We start from the raw sequence: 17,788 nt of genomic DNA, 5'->3' as shown, positions 1-17,788 counted from the left end.
CTGATCTCTTGACATATAACTATAAATAATTAAAGCGAACAAATGACTGTAATGAGAAGTTCATTCCATAATCATGGAAGGTATTATGTCATATTTTCACCATTCATTTGTTCACACTCTCATTGATAGCTACCAGGAGCAGAGCCCAGGAAACCATTGAAGAGCCTAGCCTTATTTTTTTATTACCGTACAGCCCTGTGTTGTTAAAATCATTCATCGTCTAGTTACTCACTTATTCTAACGCAGAGTCACGGGTAAGCTGGAGGGAACATAAGGCAGAGAAAGTAATCCTGGATTAATCTGTTAAATGAGATAATAACTTGCCTGAATGAACCCAGTATTTCTCTTCTCTTGTTCCTATACCACCCACTCTCCTCCTCTATCTTATTTATTTCAGTAAAATAATGGATTTTTCAAAAGATGAAAAAAGACTAAATCTGTATCTCTGTATCTTTTTGATTATGCTGGTATAAAAACCTTCCTTCTTGTATTTGTTTCTGTAGTGTTTGGGAGATTGTGGGCCAGCAAGGAGGTGGGCTTTCAGTGCTTCGAACTTTCCGTCTGATGCGGGTCCTTAAACTGGTAAGGTTCATGCCTGCACTACAGCATCAGCTGGTGGTCCTGATGAAGACGATGGACAATGTGGCTACATTCTGCATGCTTCTTATGCTCTTCATCTTTATCTTCAGGTAAGTTTGTTGGCACTTTCTTGTCACGAGCCACAAAACTGCAAACCATAGTCATTCCATAGTTTATAAAACAGTCATTACCAATAAATGCATACATATTGTTGCAGATGACACAGGAAACAACCCTCTTTGAAAGGAGAAATCATACATTTAGTAAAAGATCAATGGTCAAAAACTACTGTGGTGAGGTGTTTAGTTAAGGCATTTAAATGGGTAAGGACTGCTTCTGCATGTAGTCAGGCATTTCTGACTCCCACAAAAGTGAGTAACATGAATATAAATGGTAAGAACTGTAGGGAGTACAAAGTAGCATTAGGAACAATTCCAGTGTAGACATGTATGATTTGATTCACCCTGCATATTGATAATGTGATGGTGCATGCTAGAAAATAAAGACATCTCTGCATGTGATAACTTTACACTCTCCATCTGGAAGGTTATAAGGATTGTTTCAAACAAAATGTACGGTATTTGTGTGTGTGTGTGTGTGTGTGTGTGTGTGTGTGTGTGTGTGTGTGTGTGTGTGTGTGTGTGTGTGTGTGCATATGTATATGGGTGTGTGCGTATGAGTATGCATGCAAGTGTGTGTATGCATACTTCTGCATTTTAGTGTATACATTTATAATAGTGTGTTTGTGCATATGCCTGATGGTTGTGTTTGGTTATGTTCAGTGTAGTGTGGATTTAGTCTGTGTATCAAGTGGTATTCAGGGACTTCATTTTTGCCAGGATGATTTGTGAAAGTAGCCCTCAGAGTATAGTACAATATCTTTTCAGAGGTTAAATGCATATGATCTGCAGATTTTGTACGTTATCATAATGTATAAAAGTGAAAGGTTTTATTATAAAAGCTAGATATCAATACATGCAGTGCAGTTAACTGTCACTGTTAGACCTGGTTTGTGCATGGAAAGCCTTCATCCCGCTACTTCCGCTGTTGATCTGTGGCTTCTACATCCCCCAAAACTAAATATACTAATCCAAATTCACACTGCCTTGGAAGTACATGAAGCATTAGCTTTTCCAGCAAAACTGACTCGTTTGTTTGTTTATTTAATGTATTATTTTAATTTGTTTTCCAAGGTAAATCACTGATCCAATTACAACATTTTGTGACCAGACTAGTTACTGAGAAAACATTTGAACACTTCTTTTCTATACATGATTAATTTCAAACACATTAATATTCACTTGTTGCAAAATAATAATCTGATATAAACAGACATAATTTTAGTCATGTTGGTGTTTTTTTTCTAGCTTGTAGAATTTACATGGTTTATGAGGTTTAAATGGAAGAATGTTCAAAGCTCTGAAAACATTAACATTTTAATTGCTAAGTAGTAAAATCCCTGACTAACATTCTTCCACATAAAAGCAATACATTTGCTGTTTTTTGCTAACAGCAGCATATACAAATCTAGGGGTCCTTAACAGGTACTGTTTTTAGTCTTACCTTTTCTGCTTCATAGTACTGAAATTGTTGCAATATTCTATTTTTTAATTTACAGCTGGTTTTACCCACATCGAACGAATAGCAGTCCTTGCACTGAACTAAGTAGACAACATCTGTTGTATGACAATCTGCATATGATGCCAATGAATATTGTTTACTGGTAACAGGGTGGATAAATAAATGGTTCTTCCTAATATATTTACAGACTTTGCAATGTTGACATGGGAAAGTTCCCTGACGTGTGATATTATCGGTACATCTCCTAGATCTCACATTACATAACAGATCTTTTAAGTTTTTATTTTGTTTAAAACAGAACAGTGGTTTGTGAGTTATAATTTCTTTTAATCTATCATCTGTGTGTAATATACCCCAGTTTAACCAAAGCAGAGCTCTGTGTTTTAAATAAGAGTCTAATGTTTGTCCCTAGTACGGGTCAATGTTTAAGTGATTTAATTATTGAACCTAGGCTGTTTGGGAGAAACCTTGAGTTAAAGAAAATGTTTGGCAATAATAATGTAATGCAAACTTCTGAACCCAGACAACCTAGTATATTTAACCCTCCCTTAAGCCCAGTAATTGAAAGCCTCTGTATATATTAGGAAGAACATTTTTTTATCCATCCTGTTACCAGTAAACAATATTCATTGGTATCATATGCAGATTGTCATAAAACAGATGTTGTCTACTTAGTTCAGTGCAAGGACTGCTATTCGCTCTATGTGAGTAAAACCAGCTGTAAATTAAAAAATAGAATATGGCAACATTTCATAGGTTCATAGGTAGGTACTAGGCTATCAGCCCAATGGCCTATGTAAGCCTAGCCAACAAGGTTCCCTGGCTTACGCCACCCAAGAAAGTTATTTTCCTGTGCCACTGTCGAGCAGAGACACAGAAGTGATCCCCGGGGGGTATTTCCTATTTCCCATCCACTCATCAAGATTTTTCTTGAAGAGTGCTAATGAAGAACTTTGCTTGACATAGATGGGTAGCCTGTTCCAGAGTATGGGAAGTCTCTGGGACAGGAATCTATCCCTCCAGCATGTCCTGTTTATTGTGGTGACAAGGTTTAGGTCCCCAGACCATGTAGCTCGGTGGGATTGGGATTTCTTTAGGTGTAGCATGTCCAACAGCTCTGGGTTTGACATAGCTTTATATGTTAAGCAGAGATCACCTCAGAGTAGGCAATATGCTATGGAGTAAAGCTGGAGTTTGTTGAGACAGTCAGTGTAGGACATCTGTTTGAGGCCAGTAATCCTCTTTGTGAGGTACTTCTGTGGCCTTTCCAGCTGCTGCAGATGTCTTGTGAGGTACATTCCAAAAGGGACATTGTATTCTATATTGGGTCTAATGAGTGTCGAGTAGAGGGGAACAATGACCTCTTTTTTCCTGGATGAGAACCCTTTTATGATGAGGTGTGCCATGTAGAAGGACTTCCTGACTACTGTGGCGATGTGACTATCAAAGGACAGACTACTGTCCACTTGGTTCCCAAGGTCTCTTATCACACATTCGGTGTTAAGTAGACTGCTGTCTATGTAGTAGTTCATGGGTACAGAGTTTTTACCAAAGGGGATGACAATGCACTTTTTGGCATTGAGCTTGAGGCCATGGCTCTGAAACCAGGCATCTGTCTCAGCGAGGCCCTTATGTAGGATTTTCACATCATTTGGGGACTCTGCTATGGTTCCTAGTTTGCAGTCATCTGCAAACTTCATTAGCCAGAGGCCTTCTGTGTTAGCCTGTACTTCAGAGAAGTAGATACCAAACAGGAGAGGTCCCGGGACTGAACCCTGTGGTACTCCACTTGTCACTGGTTTGAGGTCAGATTTGGAGTCTGCAACTTTTACAGTGTGGGTTCTGTCAGTGAGCCAGTTGGCAACCCATCTTGTGACGTAGGGATTTATACCTAGTTTAGTGAGTTTAGCTATAATTCCAGAATGGGGGATGGTGTTGAAAGCCTTGGCGAGGTCAAGATAGCTGTGTGGACCACCTTACCCTCATCTACGGCTTTGGTGACTGCCTCAAAGAAGTCGATCAGGTTCAGGAGGCATGATCTGCCTTTCACAAACCCAAACTGGGTGGGATCCAGAGTTTGGAGGTTACCAATGTCTTTGTTTATGAGTTCCATGATGATACATCCCATGGCCTTGCAGACCAGGCTAGTCAGGCTAATACAGCGATAGTTCCTGGGATCAGTGGTGGCTCCCCCTTTGTGGAGTGGGACAACTGTTGCTGTACACCATTCAGTAGGCACAAAACCTGATGTGAGGCTATGACTGAACATGGTGCTTAGGTGGGCAGCCAGTTCATTCTGAAGTTCGTGTAAAATGCAGCCTGGGATGTTGTCTGGTCCCATGGATGCTGTGTTTTTGGTTTTAGAGAGTGCAGCTTTTACCTGCATAGTTGTGATTACAGGGACTCTGCATTCTTCCTGTATAGATATGGGCCCTTTAGGGGGTGAGGGGGGTAAAGTTAGCACTGAACCTATCTGCCAGGATGTTGGCAATATCAGTTGGTTCTGTAATTTTCATGCTGTTGTGCTGTAACTCAGAGCAGATCTGGGTGTTGCCACTGAGATTCTTGACATAGCTATAGAATGCTTTGTGGTTGACCTTAGAATCAGTGGCGATTTTGTTTTCATAGCTAGCTTTGGAGGATCTTTAGGGTATCTCAGCTTCTTACTGAGGCTGACTAGGGAGCTCCTCCACTCATGGGATTTTACTCTCTTTTGCAACAATTTCTTCCTTCTGTTGTACAGTTTGTTTATGGCAGGGGACCACCAGATTGGCTTCCTTTTTTTGGAGGATAGCGTCTTGGTTCTGTTTGGGATAGCACGATCCATGCACTCGTGTAAGTGCTTATAGAGTGCATTTGTGTAGGATTCAGCAGTCGTAAATGTATTGTCCATCTGCATGGGTGTCATGAAGTTCATCACTTCTGTCTTAAGAAGCATGAAGTTGGCTTTGGAGAAATTTTTTACCGTGGTTTCCTTAATGGGGGGTGGGGGCGGAATGTGGATATCAAGGGTGATTAGCTTATGGTCGGATCAGACCAACGAGGAGTTGACTTCAGGTGTGGAACAACGGTCACTCATTTTGGTAATGGCTAGGTCTAGGATATTGTTGCCCATGGTGGGGGTGTGGATAAGTTGATCCAGGGCATTGGAGTTTATGAATTCCAGAAAGCGTTGTGTGAAAGAGTTGGTACACGAGTAGTTTTCCCAGTTAATGGTGGGGTAGTTGAAATCGCCCTTTACTAGGGTGTTTGGTTGAACCCTAATACTTTCCAGTACATCAAGAAAAGAAGAGTGGAAATCTTGGGGCATGGTGGGGAATCTGTAGCAAGCTACAATGTGGATTGCAGTTTTGCCCAGAGTTAATTGCACTTGGATAACCTCGGATGCATTATGCTGAGCAACTAGCCTGGAGATGTGGATATCCCTAACGAATATGGACATACTTCTGTCTTTGATGTTCTGGTCCAGGTTATATGGCCAAAAAGTGTGGTATGAGTTATAGCCTGGTAGTGCAGGGGTGCTCTCTGGAGCCTTGAACCAGGTCTCAGTCACTGCACAGATATTGATGTTTTCTATTTTAAGGAGTGCCTCGAGTGAGTACATTTTGAGATTTAGACTTCTAGCATTGAGTAGCATTACCCTCAGTTTTTTCTTGCCTGTTCCTGTTACAGTGGTGAATTTGTCATTTGAACCTTGTCTAAAAAGGCACTATAGGGATGGCAAGAGCCTTAGCCAGTATCCAGAATCCCAGGGGCGACAGGTGCAAGCCATCTCTGGCAAAGCATCGTTGTCTGTCGACCATGTCATCCCAAGCAGACAGATACTGGACCCCCCTAGAATGACACCAGAAGCTCAGCCAATTGTTGAAGTCAATCATTTTGTCCTGATAGTGCGGTATCAATCTGGGCAATGGCAGAATGCTACTCAGGACTAGGGTCGTACCTGCCTGGGCTACAAGATCGGAGAGCTCTTCCATGTCTCTTTTTATGTAGTGCAGGGAGGTACGTCTCATATATCAGCAATATGTACAGGTAATGCCCACAATGTTCTATATCAGCATGTAAGTAAACATACTGGGCATACCTTTGATTTTATGGTGTCACAGACTGTTAAGTTATCTGGGGGGGGGGTGACATAGGCAATTTGACAGAATACTATGAAAGTAAATGGATTATAGAGATGTAAGGAAAACTGCAAGGTTACACTCACCAACACTCCTGTGCTTCCAAATAGTTAAAGAAAAAATATGAAATGCAGGCGTGGTGGCACAGTATGCGTAGAGCGTATCAATCAACAGCAGTCTGTATAACACACAAATACAATCGCTAGCTGCGTACAGATAGAGTTACCAGTTAGTCAGTATCACCGTAAAAAGCAAAAGTATACCAAGTACTGTATCAGGCTTCCGTGGAACAATGGCTTGAAAACTCTTCAGCACCTCAAGCGTTCAACGGGACATATCCAAAGTCGTATAACAAAGAAAGCAAGTAAATGCAATGCAGGCTTGTTATTCAATGCCAGTATGCAAGTCAGTGCATACAAAAATAAGCTATCTGCTTGTAGATGGAGTCAACAGTTAATTCAAATAAAGTACCTGATTCAAGAGCAAAACTTCAGAGGAACAATATCTCAGAGGAACAATAGCTGATTTTTATATGAATAAACTACCTTGGATATACTCTGTTGAACGCTTGGTTTGTCATTGAAGGTTTCCAAGCTATTGTTCCTCTGAAGTTTTGCTCTTGAATCAGGTACTTTATTTGAATTAACTGTTGACTCCATCTACAAGCAGATAGCTTATTTTTGTATGCACTGACTTGCATACTGGCGTTGAATAACAAGCCTGCATTGCATTTACTTGCTTTCTTTGTTATACGACTTTGGATATGTCCCGTTGAACGCTTGAGGTGCTGAAGAGTTTTCAAGCCATTGTTCCACGGAAGCCTGATACAGTACTTGGTATACTTTTGCTTTTTACGGTGATACTGACTAACTGGTAACTCTATCTGTACGCAGCTAGCGTATTAGTGTATTTGTGTGTTATACAGACTGCTGTTGATTGATACGCTCTACGCATACTGTGCCACCACGCCTGCATTTCAGATTATAGAGATGTGTCCACACAGACTACCTGGGATGAATGGGGTGTTTCCCAATAAACCCGCCCTCAAGATGAGGAGGGCCCAATATTGAATGTGACTGGTTTCTTTGTGTTTTAAATTTGATTCAGTTTATTTGTGGTGTCTTTGTGTTTTAAATGTGATTCAGTTTATTTGTGAAGTGTCTGATGAAGGGTACTTCACCCAAAGCGCTTGCGTTGAGTGTGTTAATAAATAACTGGTATTTACAACATGGTGGTGTGACTTTTGTTATTACTTTCTTCACTTGTTCTGGTTGCTGAATTTGAACCTTTAGTGTTCTAGCTCCTGTTTTCACTCTTTTGCTTCATAGTACTCCAAGACTTTATTGGGATGTTTACAGGTGACCCACCTTGGACTTAGAGACACCAGGTGTAGCATGAATGAAGCAGTGTCTGGCAAAGCGAGCTGCTCTGCATTTGGTCCAAGACTCCAAGTATAAACATTGTACTGAAGGTATAGATTGGTCATTTCAATAAAACTGGACAAAATGATCTTGAATACTAAACGATATTATCCCTTAAAGCACATTTTATTTATTTTTTTATAGAAAACATGTCCAAGCTTTGGAAACCTGTTTGTGAATTATGCAGATTTAAACACTTTCATGTAATATTAATTCATGTGGCTTTAGTGGTGCTTTCCTTCATTTACTCCATTATCCATTTACTTTCTGTACTAAATTTACATGAACAACATTTCTGCAGCCTCTTATGTAAATGTATGACTTCAGGGGTACAACACTAAAGAAGTCACTTCATTAGTGTTGCACCCTCAGAGCAAAGACATTTAATTATATCCTTTAGATCTTTATCCACTAGCACAGTGGTGCTCAGAAAAAGTTTGACCAAAAGCTGTATTTCATGTCCAAATGGATTCTTTTAAAAATATTTTATATTTAAGTTATACCTTCTACTTGACAAATGCATTACTTTCCATGTCGTTGACAATTAACTGGTCATCTCCCAGTCCTGTTTCACTCATTATACCATCCACTGCCTTATTTTCTATTAGGTGGATTAATAGCAAGATCACGTATTGTATAGCTTCTGTGTTGGTCCTTGAAGGGTGTTCCTTTATTCATCAAATCTAGATGACTGTGGAGTCCGTATACCAAATTAGGGATAAAGTCTACCACATGGAAATGCAGAGAAGCTTACTTCTCTAAAAAAAAATCAGTATTTGTGTTGTTTGTGTCGAATGTTGTTTCTCAGAGGTTACTTATGGGGCATTTGCCAGGCTGAGAGTGATTTCTTATTTTGACCCCTAAAAATAATTTACACATTTGAAAAAAAAAAACATAAACATAACTGCTTGCTTTCAGCTAAGAATTTGATTTTGTACCTTTTGTGGTGTTATTGCGTCAGGAGTAATTGATTTGCCCCTGAAAAAGGGAGGTCAGCCTCTTAAAGTCTCATACCCTGACTGGATGTCAAAATACTTGATTATTTACAGTTCAGTTTTTGAACCACTTAATAATCATAAACACTGGCAAATATTGAACCATATGTACATTTACAGATTCTGATAACTTTCTGAGACAAAACCGATTTATCTAATATCAGCATATTGTTTTCCATTCAGTATATTAGGGATGCACCTGTTTGGCTGCAAGTTTGGCATGGAGAAAGACGGTGATACAGCACCAGACAGAAAAAACTTTGATTCTCTCCTTTGGGCCATTGTCACAGTTTTTCAGGTACTGCAAAAATGAAAAGTGCAAATGTAATGTAGTCTGTCTCTTGTAAGGTGTGTTATTTATATCATAACTTCTTTTGAGCAGCAGAAATACTCTCATTTAGTATATATCAAGAGGTGCACTTAATTTTGAGTAGCTGTTTTACATTTACTTGTTAATATGTATTCATAATCACAGTTTCCCAGTGTTACTAAAAATGTGTGGAAAAAAATAAAGTGAATGAATCTCTTATTAATTGCTAAATTAGTAAATCTTAGCAGCATAACCTCTCTGTCTTGGTGGAGGTAGCATTTAGTTCACCAACTTTCAGTAGCTTTCTGTGGTGCATTAATGCCTCTTAGGGAGAAAGAGGTATCTTACAGAATGTGGATTGAGCTGGTTTTATTGCATTTTCTCCATAGATCCTCACTCAGGAGGACTGGAACAAGGTGCTTTATAATGGAATGGCATCGACATCCTCCTGGGCTGCCCTTTACTTCATTGCTCTCATGACCTTTGGCAATTATGTGCTGTTCAACCTGCTTGTGGCTATCTTAGTAGAGGGCTTCCAGACTGAGGTATAGTAACAACTTTCTTTTATTTTCTTCTCACTTGTCTTTTAATGCCTGTAGTTATTTATTTATTTTTACCAAGATGGTCTGTTTGCATACCTTTTGTATGTTATACATGCTGTCTAGACTGTTTGTATAATCAATAATTTATCACAGTCATAACTTTATTTTAACCTTCTATTCAATATGATCTCAAGGACACTATTGCAAAGTTCATAGCATCAGCATCAGCCTGGATGACCTACTGTTTGTATATTCTTGTAAATCATATTCAAGTGAACTGAATTTGACTCTAAAATCTCTACCTGTGGCTCATTGTTTTGTACAACACTTTTTCTTTATGCTTCCTTTTGGGGAGGTTGATGCTTCATGCCATATAAGGCACCTCAAACTATGCTTCTCATGCCCCCAACATCAGATCAGGACTTTGCCACAGCCATCAGAGGGTATTAGCTGATGGAAAAAGCTGAGAAGCAAAGTGAAAGTAGTTGAGGAAGCAGGCTATGCAGAAAATAAATCAAACCAAAAGTTGACTTATGCTGAAATGATGACCTTTCATGAATCCCATGTATATACAGAAAAATTGGCATTAATACAATCTGTCTGCTTCTGTGCCTTCTAGTTTTGGTATATTATATGCACATGAACCTCCCGCAGTCTGTCCCATGATGTTTATTCATAACTAGCTCCCCCAGGACAGATGATGAATCATAAGGGTAATTAAACCTTAGTTTCACAGATAGCTTCTATACTTGGGTTTGTAAAGTTTCAAGCAGAAATCCATCTATCATGCCATCAGACTGCCATGTCTGTTTTATTGATGAGAAACCAAGACCTGCTCACTGACATAGAGCTTGCATTTCTGCCTGTGTTTCCAGATGAATGGGTTAAGGAATGACCTCTGGTACTAGGGTTTATCAGATGGTTGCATGAGTAGCCCACAACAGAGCTCCTTCCCTTGAGAAGTGAAGTGCTGACCTGCACTTTAATAGATTCATAGGTGTTTATTAGGCTAACAACCACAAGGGCCTTTTTAAGCCTAGCCATGTATCCCAAATCTCTGACAAATTCTGATACCCTTGATGAGTGTAAGTATCAGCCAGGGAGATGAAGCATTTACAAGTTACCTGTTTGCATTAGAGACATAGGTGCCAAACGAGGGATGAATTTCCAGTTTCCCATCCAGTTGTCCAAGTTACACTTGAATTGGGTTAGGGAGGAACTCTGCTTCACATGGATGGGGAGCTGGTTCCGTAGACGGGGTAGTCTCTGGGATACATACGTATCTCTCCAGCAGGTCCTATTTATATCACATGCAAGGTTTAAGTCTTTAGAACAGGTAATTTTGGTACTGTTTGTTTTGTGGGGTCTGACAATGACCTGTATGCCAGGCATAGATCTTCCCTCAAAAGACTGTAGGAGACAGAATATAGGGATAGGGCCTTGAGGTGGTCTGCACAGGACATATTACTTACGTCCTGTATTCTTTTAGCGAGTAACCTCTGTGGACATTCCAGTTGTTATATATGCCTGGTTAGGTGCATACCAAAGGGTGCATTGTACTCAAGGATAGGTCTGATGAATGCCGAATACAGTGGAACAATGACATCCATGGACATAGATGCCATACTTTTGTTTATAAGTTCTGCAACATATAATGATTTCCTCACCACCGTAGACACATGATGATCAAAGGCTAGATTGCTATCTATGTGTGTCCCTAAGTTCCTGACTACTGGGTTAACTCTAAGGGGTGTGTTGTCAATATGATAGTTACCAGGGATGGATGATTTCCCAAAAGATACTATTATGCATTTCTTGGCATTTAGTTTTAGTCCATGGCTCTGACACCAGTTATTTGTCTGTGTGAGTCCCTCCTGAAGAACATTTGTATCAGTGTGAGATTCAATGACAGCTCCTAATTTGCAATCATCTGCAAATTTAGTCAGCCAGAGACCACTGATATTGGCCTTGACTTCTAAGAAGTAAATGCCAAAAAGGAGCGGTCCAAGGACTGATCCTTGAGGGACTCCACTTGTGACTGGCCTCTTTGTAGAGCTGGTCTCCCCAATTCTAACTTCCTGGGTCCTGTCAGTGAGCCAGTTAGCTATCCACTGGGTGACATACAGATTTGTACCTAACCTCTTGTGTTTGTCAACAATGCCTGAGTGGGGTATTGTGTCAAATGCTTGCCCAGGTCAAGGTAGGCAGTGTGAACGATTTTGCTCTCATCCATTGGTTTGGCGACCTTCTTAAAGAAGTCCACCAGGTTGAGTAGGCATGATCTGCCCTTGATGAAACCAAACTGGGTTGGGTCCAGTGTCTGGAGGTTTATTATATCTCTATTGATCATCTCCATGATAATTCTTTCCACAACTTTACATATACGACTAGTGAGACTTATGGATCTGTAGTTTCCAGGGTCTGTAGATGGCCCACCTTTGTACAGAGGGATGACTGCTGGCTTTCTCCATTTATGAGGTATGAAGCCTGTTTGGAGGCTATAGTTAAATAGCAATTCCAGAAGCCCTGATAAGTCCTGTTTCATGCTATTTAGAATGCATCCTGGGATATTGTCTGGGCCAGTTGATGAAGTGTTCTTGGTCTTAGAGAGAGTATTAAGGACCTATTCCCTAGTGATAGTAGAGGGAGTTATATTTGATGATATTTCTTGAGGGAAGGTTGAGGGGGATAGAGGAGTAAAGTTGGAGCTGAATTTATCAGCCAGGAGGTTTGCTATATCTTCTGGCTCAGTATAGGTGGCACCATTTACAATGAGCTCTGCACACAATTCTGTATTGCCTTTGAGGTTGCGGACATAGCTAAAGAATGCTTTATGGTTGTCTTTAGCCTGGGAGGCTAAACTTACCTCAAATTTGGCTTTGGTAGACTTTATTTGTCCTCTGAATTGTTTGTTTAGTTTGATGAGAGTGCTTTTATCCTTCTGGGTGTTGCACCTTCTAATTTTTGCCATGATTTTCATCCTCCTGTTATACAGCAGATTGATTTTGTGATTCCACCAGGGTGGCTTGTTTTTTGAGTTAGTTCTGTACTTCTTTCTAGTGGGTACAGCTGCCTTTATGCAGCTATTAACATGCTTGTACAGGGTTTCTGTGAACAGTTCTGCATTAGGCAGAAGTGTTTTCAGGGTTTATAGGGTCTTGAAATTTTGCCAGATTCTCACTTAATAGCAGGAAGTTAGCCTTAGAATAGTTCCTGAATATTCCCGGTTGAGCTGGGGTCCAGGTTTTATTTTTACTTCAAAAGCGACCATTTTGTGGTCTGACCTTACCAGCGAAGGCATTGCAGTAGGGGGTGTGCAGCACTCTCCCATATTAGTGAGGACCAGATCCAGTATGGTTGCACCCCTGGTTGGTGTATTGACTATCTGGTCCAGGAAGTTTGCGTTTACAAAATATAGTAATCTCTGTGCATGTATGTTTGATATATAGGATTCCCAGTTAATAGTTGGGTAATTAAAGTCACCCATGAATATCGTATTGGGTTGGATGATTAATGTTTCTAATAAGTTTAAATACATGGTATGGGTTTCCTGGGTCATAGAGGAGGACCTATAGCTTGCAAGGAAGTGGTATTGGATTTTACCTGTGGTGATTTGACCACGGAGCATCTCAAGTGCATTGTCCTGTTTGACCAACCTTGAAGTATATTTATTTTAGATGTAAATAGAGACACCTCCACCTTTAGTCCGTGCCTGTGAAGTAGCTGGTCTAAATGTGTGGAAGACATTATAACCTTGCACTGTTGGTGTTCTCTCCGAGGCTTTAAACCACGTCTCAGTGACCACACAGACATCAACATTCTCTAGGGTAAAGAGAGCTTCAAGGGGGTGGTGTTTTTTGTTTAGACTCCCAGTATTGAGCAGTAACACCTTTAGATTGTCTTGGTTTTGATTTGCTGTGTTGGAAGTACTTTCAGTTCGGCATTGCCTAAAACAGGGACTATGGGGGAAGCCTAGAGGGGAGAGCTGCAGACCATCCCTGGCAAAGCAGCATGGTCTGTTGACCATCTCCTTCCATGCTGACAAATATTGCACCCCCTTAGAATGACACCAGAAACTAAGCCAATTATTAAAGTCAATCATCTTTTGTTCGTATTGTGGCATCATCCTTGAAGAAGGTAAAATGCTGCTCAATACTAGGCTCATACCAGCCTGAGATACATATTCCGAAAGCTCTATGATGTCTCTCTTCATATAGTCTAGGGAGGTACGTCTCATGTCATTTAGTCCCACATTCTCTATGACTGAGTCATATTGGTAATTGTGGTCCAGTGACCTGAGTGATTAATGATAACACAAATGGCCCCTGCTAGAATCCAGAGGTCACTAACTGCCATTGTGCAATAAATGTATGGTAACTGAACTAGAAGAAGGCAGATGTTCATGTCACTACAGGTTGGTTTCCTGGAAACCAAGGGAAAGTTGTTATCCTGTCTCCCAATGGGAATCTCAGCAACTGTTATTTGTACTGCACTGAAATGTCTCCCTCTACTGGCCCTCAGCAGTACTCTAGCAGATTAACAGTAAGATGGTAAACTTTACTGCCATGTCCCACAGGAAGGTCTGCTGGATCTGCATCCATACCTTGCAACAATACTCCCCCTGCCTTGTCTGCCTGTACAGTCAGATACCCTCAGCCTCACTTATTATGATAATCTTCTCTTCCCTGATTTGTGATGCCAACTTTTGTTTCTGTATTTTATTAATCCTTTAAAGTGCCCTGTGCATAAAACTGTACATATTTATTACTTAATAAAGTGTTGTAAATGTCCATTGGTATGAAAAATGAGCATCTAGCATTTTATTATAATGTCTGGCTCAAACCAAGACATAGTTATAACCCTGCAGTAATGTCCTATTACTGAGCCAGCTGAAGGACTTGCCTCATAAACCTTCAATATCATGACACAGAGCCTAATCGTCTTGAAAACCTACTGATAAGAAGAAGGCTATTGTCTTTTTTAACTGCAATAATTCCATGCAATCATATTTCCTTACACTGACCAACTCTGTTTTCACAATTTCTTATCCCTTCAAACTCTTAATGAGCACAGTGTCATATTTTGTGTCCTATGGAAACATCATGATCATAACATCTGTATAAAGCTTCTAACAAACTACTATGTTTTGCTGACGTCAATGAACTGGCGATGTGTGATATTCAAGTGGTTGTATATTTTGCTCTAAATGATGAACTCCTTGGGCTATGCCTGAAGTATATAGAGTCCATGTATGTTCTGAATGCTGATACTGAATCTTTCCTGTTCAGAGGTAATGAATATTGGTTTTAGAACATAACTTGCTTCTCTCTTCAGTTTGGAATATTCGCAGTGTGAAGAAGTCTAAGAATGCTGATTGTATTACCCTGTTTTAAGCCTTTCACACTTTGATTTAAGAAAACAGTACTTCACATCAGCAGTGCTTTCAGTTTTTTTGGCTTCTCCTACTGGTATGCTTCAGCTGTACTTTGACAAGTGTACTATTATTTCAGAAAGCAATATCTTTCTCTTTCATATGAAATACTATAATCCAAATGCTTTATTTTGCTTGTTATGATATGCCTTTCACATCCTAAGTCTGAATGAGTTAGTTAAAAGATATGCTTGTTCTATGGAATACTGTGACAACTTATTCCAGCTGTTATTCTGTGGCATGTAAACATAATATAATGCCCATTTTTGCTTCAGGAAGTTTCAAAGCGAGAAGATGTGAGTGGGCAGTTAAGCTGTATTCAGCTGCCTGTCGACTCGTCTGTGGTACGTAGATATTTAGCATGAATTCACCAAAATTTAACCTCTAGATGTTTCCATGGTGACTAGTCACATGTTGTGTTTGTGAATTTACTTTTTGATTTTAACTGCCATTAAAGCTCAGCTGATATTTTTCCATTATCCTCTCAGCAAGCAAAGACATGATTTGTTTCATCACTTGTTCTTGAACTGTTTTTTTTTTTTTTTTTTGGACTGCTAAATACTCTAGGCCCTCACATGAGGCTATGCTATAAATTAACATATGCTGTGCAACTGGGTAAATAAAAAGGAGATACCTTCATTTTATGCATCAAATGACACCAGCAGTGAAATACACTCTTTTCAATTAAAAGTAATGGACTTCATTGTTTTTTTTTTTTTTTTGTGAACATTGAAAAAATTATTGTTAAGAACCTGGAGACCAAAATCAGTAATTATTTAATGATGTGTACAATTCTAAACCAAATCACCCAAGTTTCTGTGGGAGACCTTAGTCATAAATGGTGATATAACTGATGCAATACATGACATAAATGGCTGTGATGTAACTGATGCAATACACATGACATAAATGGAGTGACTTGGTCTGTTAATATTGTCTTATCAATGGCCAACCTGAAAAAGAACAGTACCATATCCCTGGCAATAGACTCAGCATTATCTTTGTATAATGACACTGCTTTAAGAAATGTGTTGCATAGTCTCTTTTGGCTAGGCTGTACAGATGTCCAGTGTTGCTTTGTACAAATGGTCCTACATTTCCTTTTATAATATGCTCAGTGATAGACATTGGGATCAAAGGAATTGTATATCCAGGATGGGGTGAAGGTTTCTAACATTCTGATTAAAAAGCACAGAAGTGTTCTGTTTTTTAGTACCTGGCCAGTAAAATCTGGCTGCCCATGCCTTTGTTTTAGCTAGCATCCTACTGGATTGTTACTAGTAACTGATGTTGAATTTCTTCTGTCTCTTTATTTATTGTATAAGCAGTGTTTGTTAACTGAAAATAGTGGCAGGGTTTACATTGGTATGTTAAAAATACTACCAATAACTTGACTAGCTCTGAATAGAGCCTAGACAGTCTGAGTTCTATTAGTAAACTTGATCACCGAGGGGTCAGTTCTTAGGTTAACATTGCTGTCCTGCTTCATAACACAGTGTCTCAACACATGTCCATGATACCTCTTCCTTCAGTGCAACATTAACCAGCTTGACCCTTCTCTGGCTGGGATTAGACAGTCTCCAGGCTTAGACTGACAAGGCAAGTTTTAAAGGTGCAGATCTCAGCTACTTGCAGAGGTAGGATTTGCATCTTAGAGTTTCAACTTCTGAAATAAAGAAATAAATGCTTGCATCACCACTGTAGGTCTGCCTATAGCAGTGTGATCTATAAGGCATACCACTCACACTTTAAAGAAGCACCATTCCCAGATGGGCCCCCATGGCTGAAATGGCTACTGTTCATATACTGCAGTTTTTATAGGACTCAGCTGTGGCACTCTTACACTTGCAAGTTATCCCTGTTCCCAAACCCTTGAGCATTGGCAAGCAGGCAAAGCCTTGTTATTCCCTCCCGCCACCTACCAGCCCCATCAGGTGCCTATTTCTTTAATAAAAATGAGTTCACGAGTCATAGTTATTTTTCCAGGCTCATATAGTCAAATGTCTTAGTGTGGGGGGGGGGACTTTGCTGAATTCTGTGAAGAAGATGCAATACTGTTAAGGCAACAAACAAAATACTTTAGCAAAGGTAAACCTCTGACATGTCTGAAACCCATTTAAGCAGATCAGAGATGACAAAGACATACCATCAGATTCAAAAAGGGTTACCTCCAGTGGAAAGCCCTAAGACAAATAGCGAGTTATGTCTGGTAACACTTTCCAATTCATAGACAGGCCCATCAAAGTGATTTTACATGCTGCGTAGAATTAGCAGAGTGAGCTGTCTCCACAACTATGCTAAATGCTAATGAGGTATGCTGGGAGACTGGCTAGGGTAAATAGCCACATGCTGTCCCCCAGGAATCCCTGTAGAAAGGGATTTGTGCAGCTCAGAGATGCAGAGAATCACTACACAAATTAGCATTGCCGGCAGTGTTAATTTCTCCCATTACAGGCAATAGCTTGTTGTTGTAGGAAAGTTTGGGGAAAACTGGTGGAGATGCAGTGATATGGGAGTAAGAGTGTGTGTATGTGTGTGCATTTGTCTTCTGGGGTATGACTGGTCTTAAATGACTATGTGCATGAGTGTGTGTGTGTGTGTGTGTGTGTGTGTGTGTGTGTGTGTGTGTGTGTGTGTGTGTGTGTGTGTGTGTGTGTGTGTGTGTGTGTGTGTGTGTGTTTGTGTGTGTCTATGTGTGTGTGTGTCTGTGTGTCTGTGTGAATGTGTCTGACAGTATGTTTGAGTGGGGGGGTGGCATGTTGGTTGAATGTCTGTGTGCATATATGTGGGTATCTGCATGTGTGC

At 40.0% G+C, this 17,788-nt stretch overlaps 1 protein-coding gene across 3 annotated transcripts in view; it reads left to right on the top strand.

The window, feature by feature from the left end:
* The window catches only part of LOC122817286 (voltage-dependent T-type calcium channel subunit alpha-1G-like), a 1,023,270-nt gene that overhangs the window by 372,730 nt on the left and 632,752 nt on the right, over positions 1 to 17,788 (top strand). For all 3 annotated transcript variants that reach the window (XM_044090511.1, XM_044090510.1, XM_044090512.1), the window contains exons 5-8: positions 504 to 689; positions 8,884 to 8,998; positions 9,400 to 9,555; positions 15,259 to 15,327. In XM_044090511.1, the coding sequence (XP_043946446.1) occupies positions 504 to 689; positions 8,884 to 8,998; positions 9,400 to 9,555; positions 15,259 to 15,327 (526 nt within the window). The remainder of the gene's footprint in view (positions 1 to 503; positions 690 to 8,883; positions 8,999 to 9,399; positions 9,556 to 15,258; positions 15,328 to 17,788) is intronic.

The sequence above is a fragment of the Protopterus annectens genome, chromosome 12.part0 (assembly GCF_019279795.1).
Source record: "Protopterus annectens isolate FY-2018-M chromosome 12.part0, PAN1.0, whole genome shotgun sequence".
NCBI lineage: Eukaryota > Metazoa > Chordata > Ceratodontiformes > Protopteridae > Protopterus > Protopterus annectens.
Note: the sequence above shows the minus strand (reverse complement) of the source record. Positions and strands in the feature narration are given on the sequence as shown.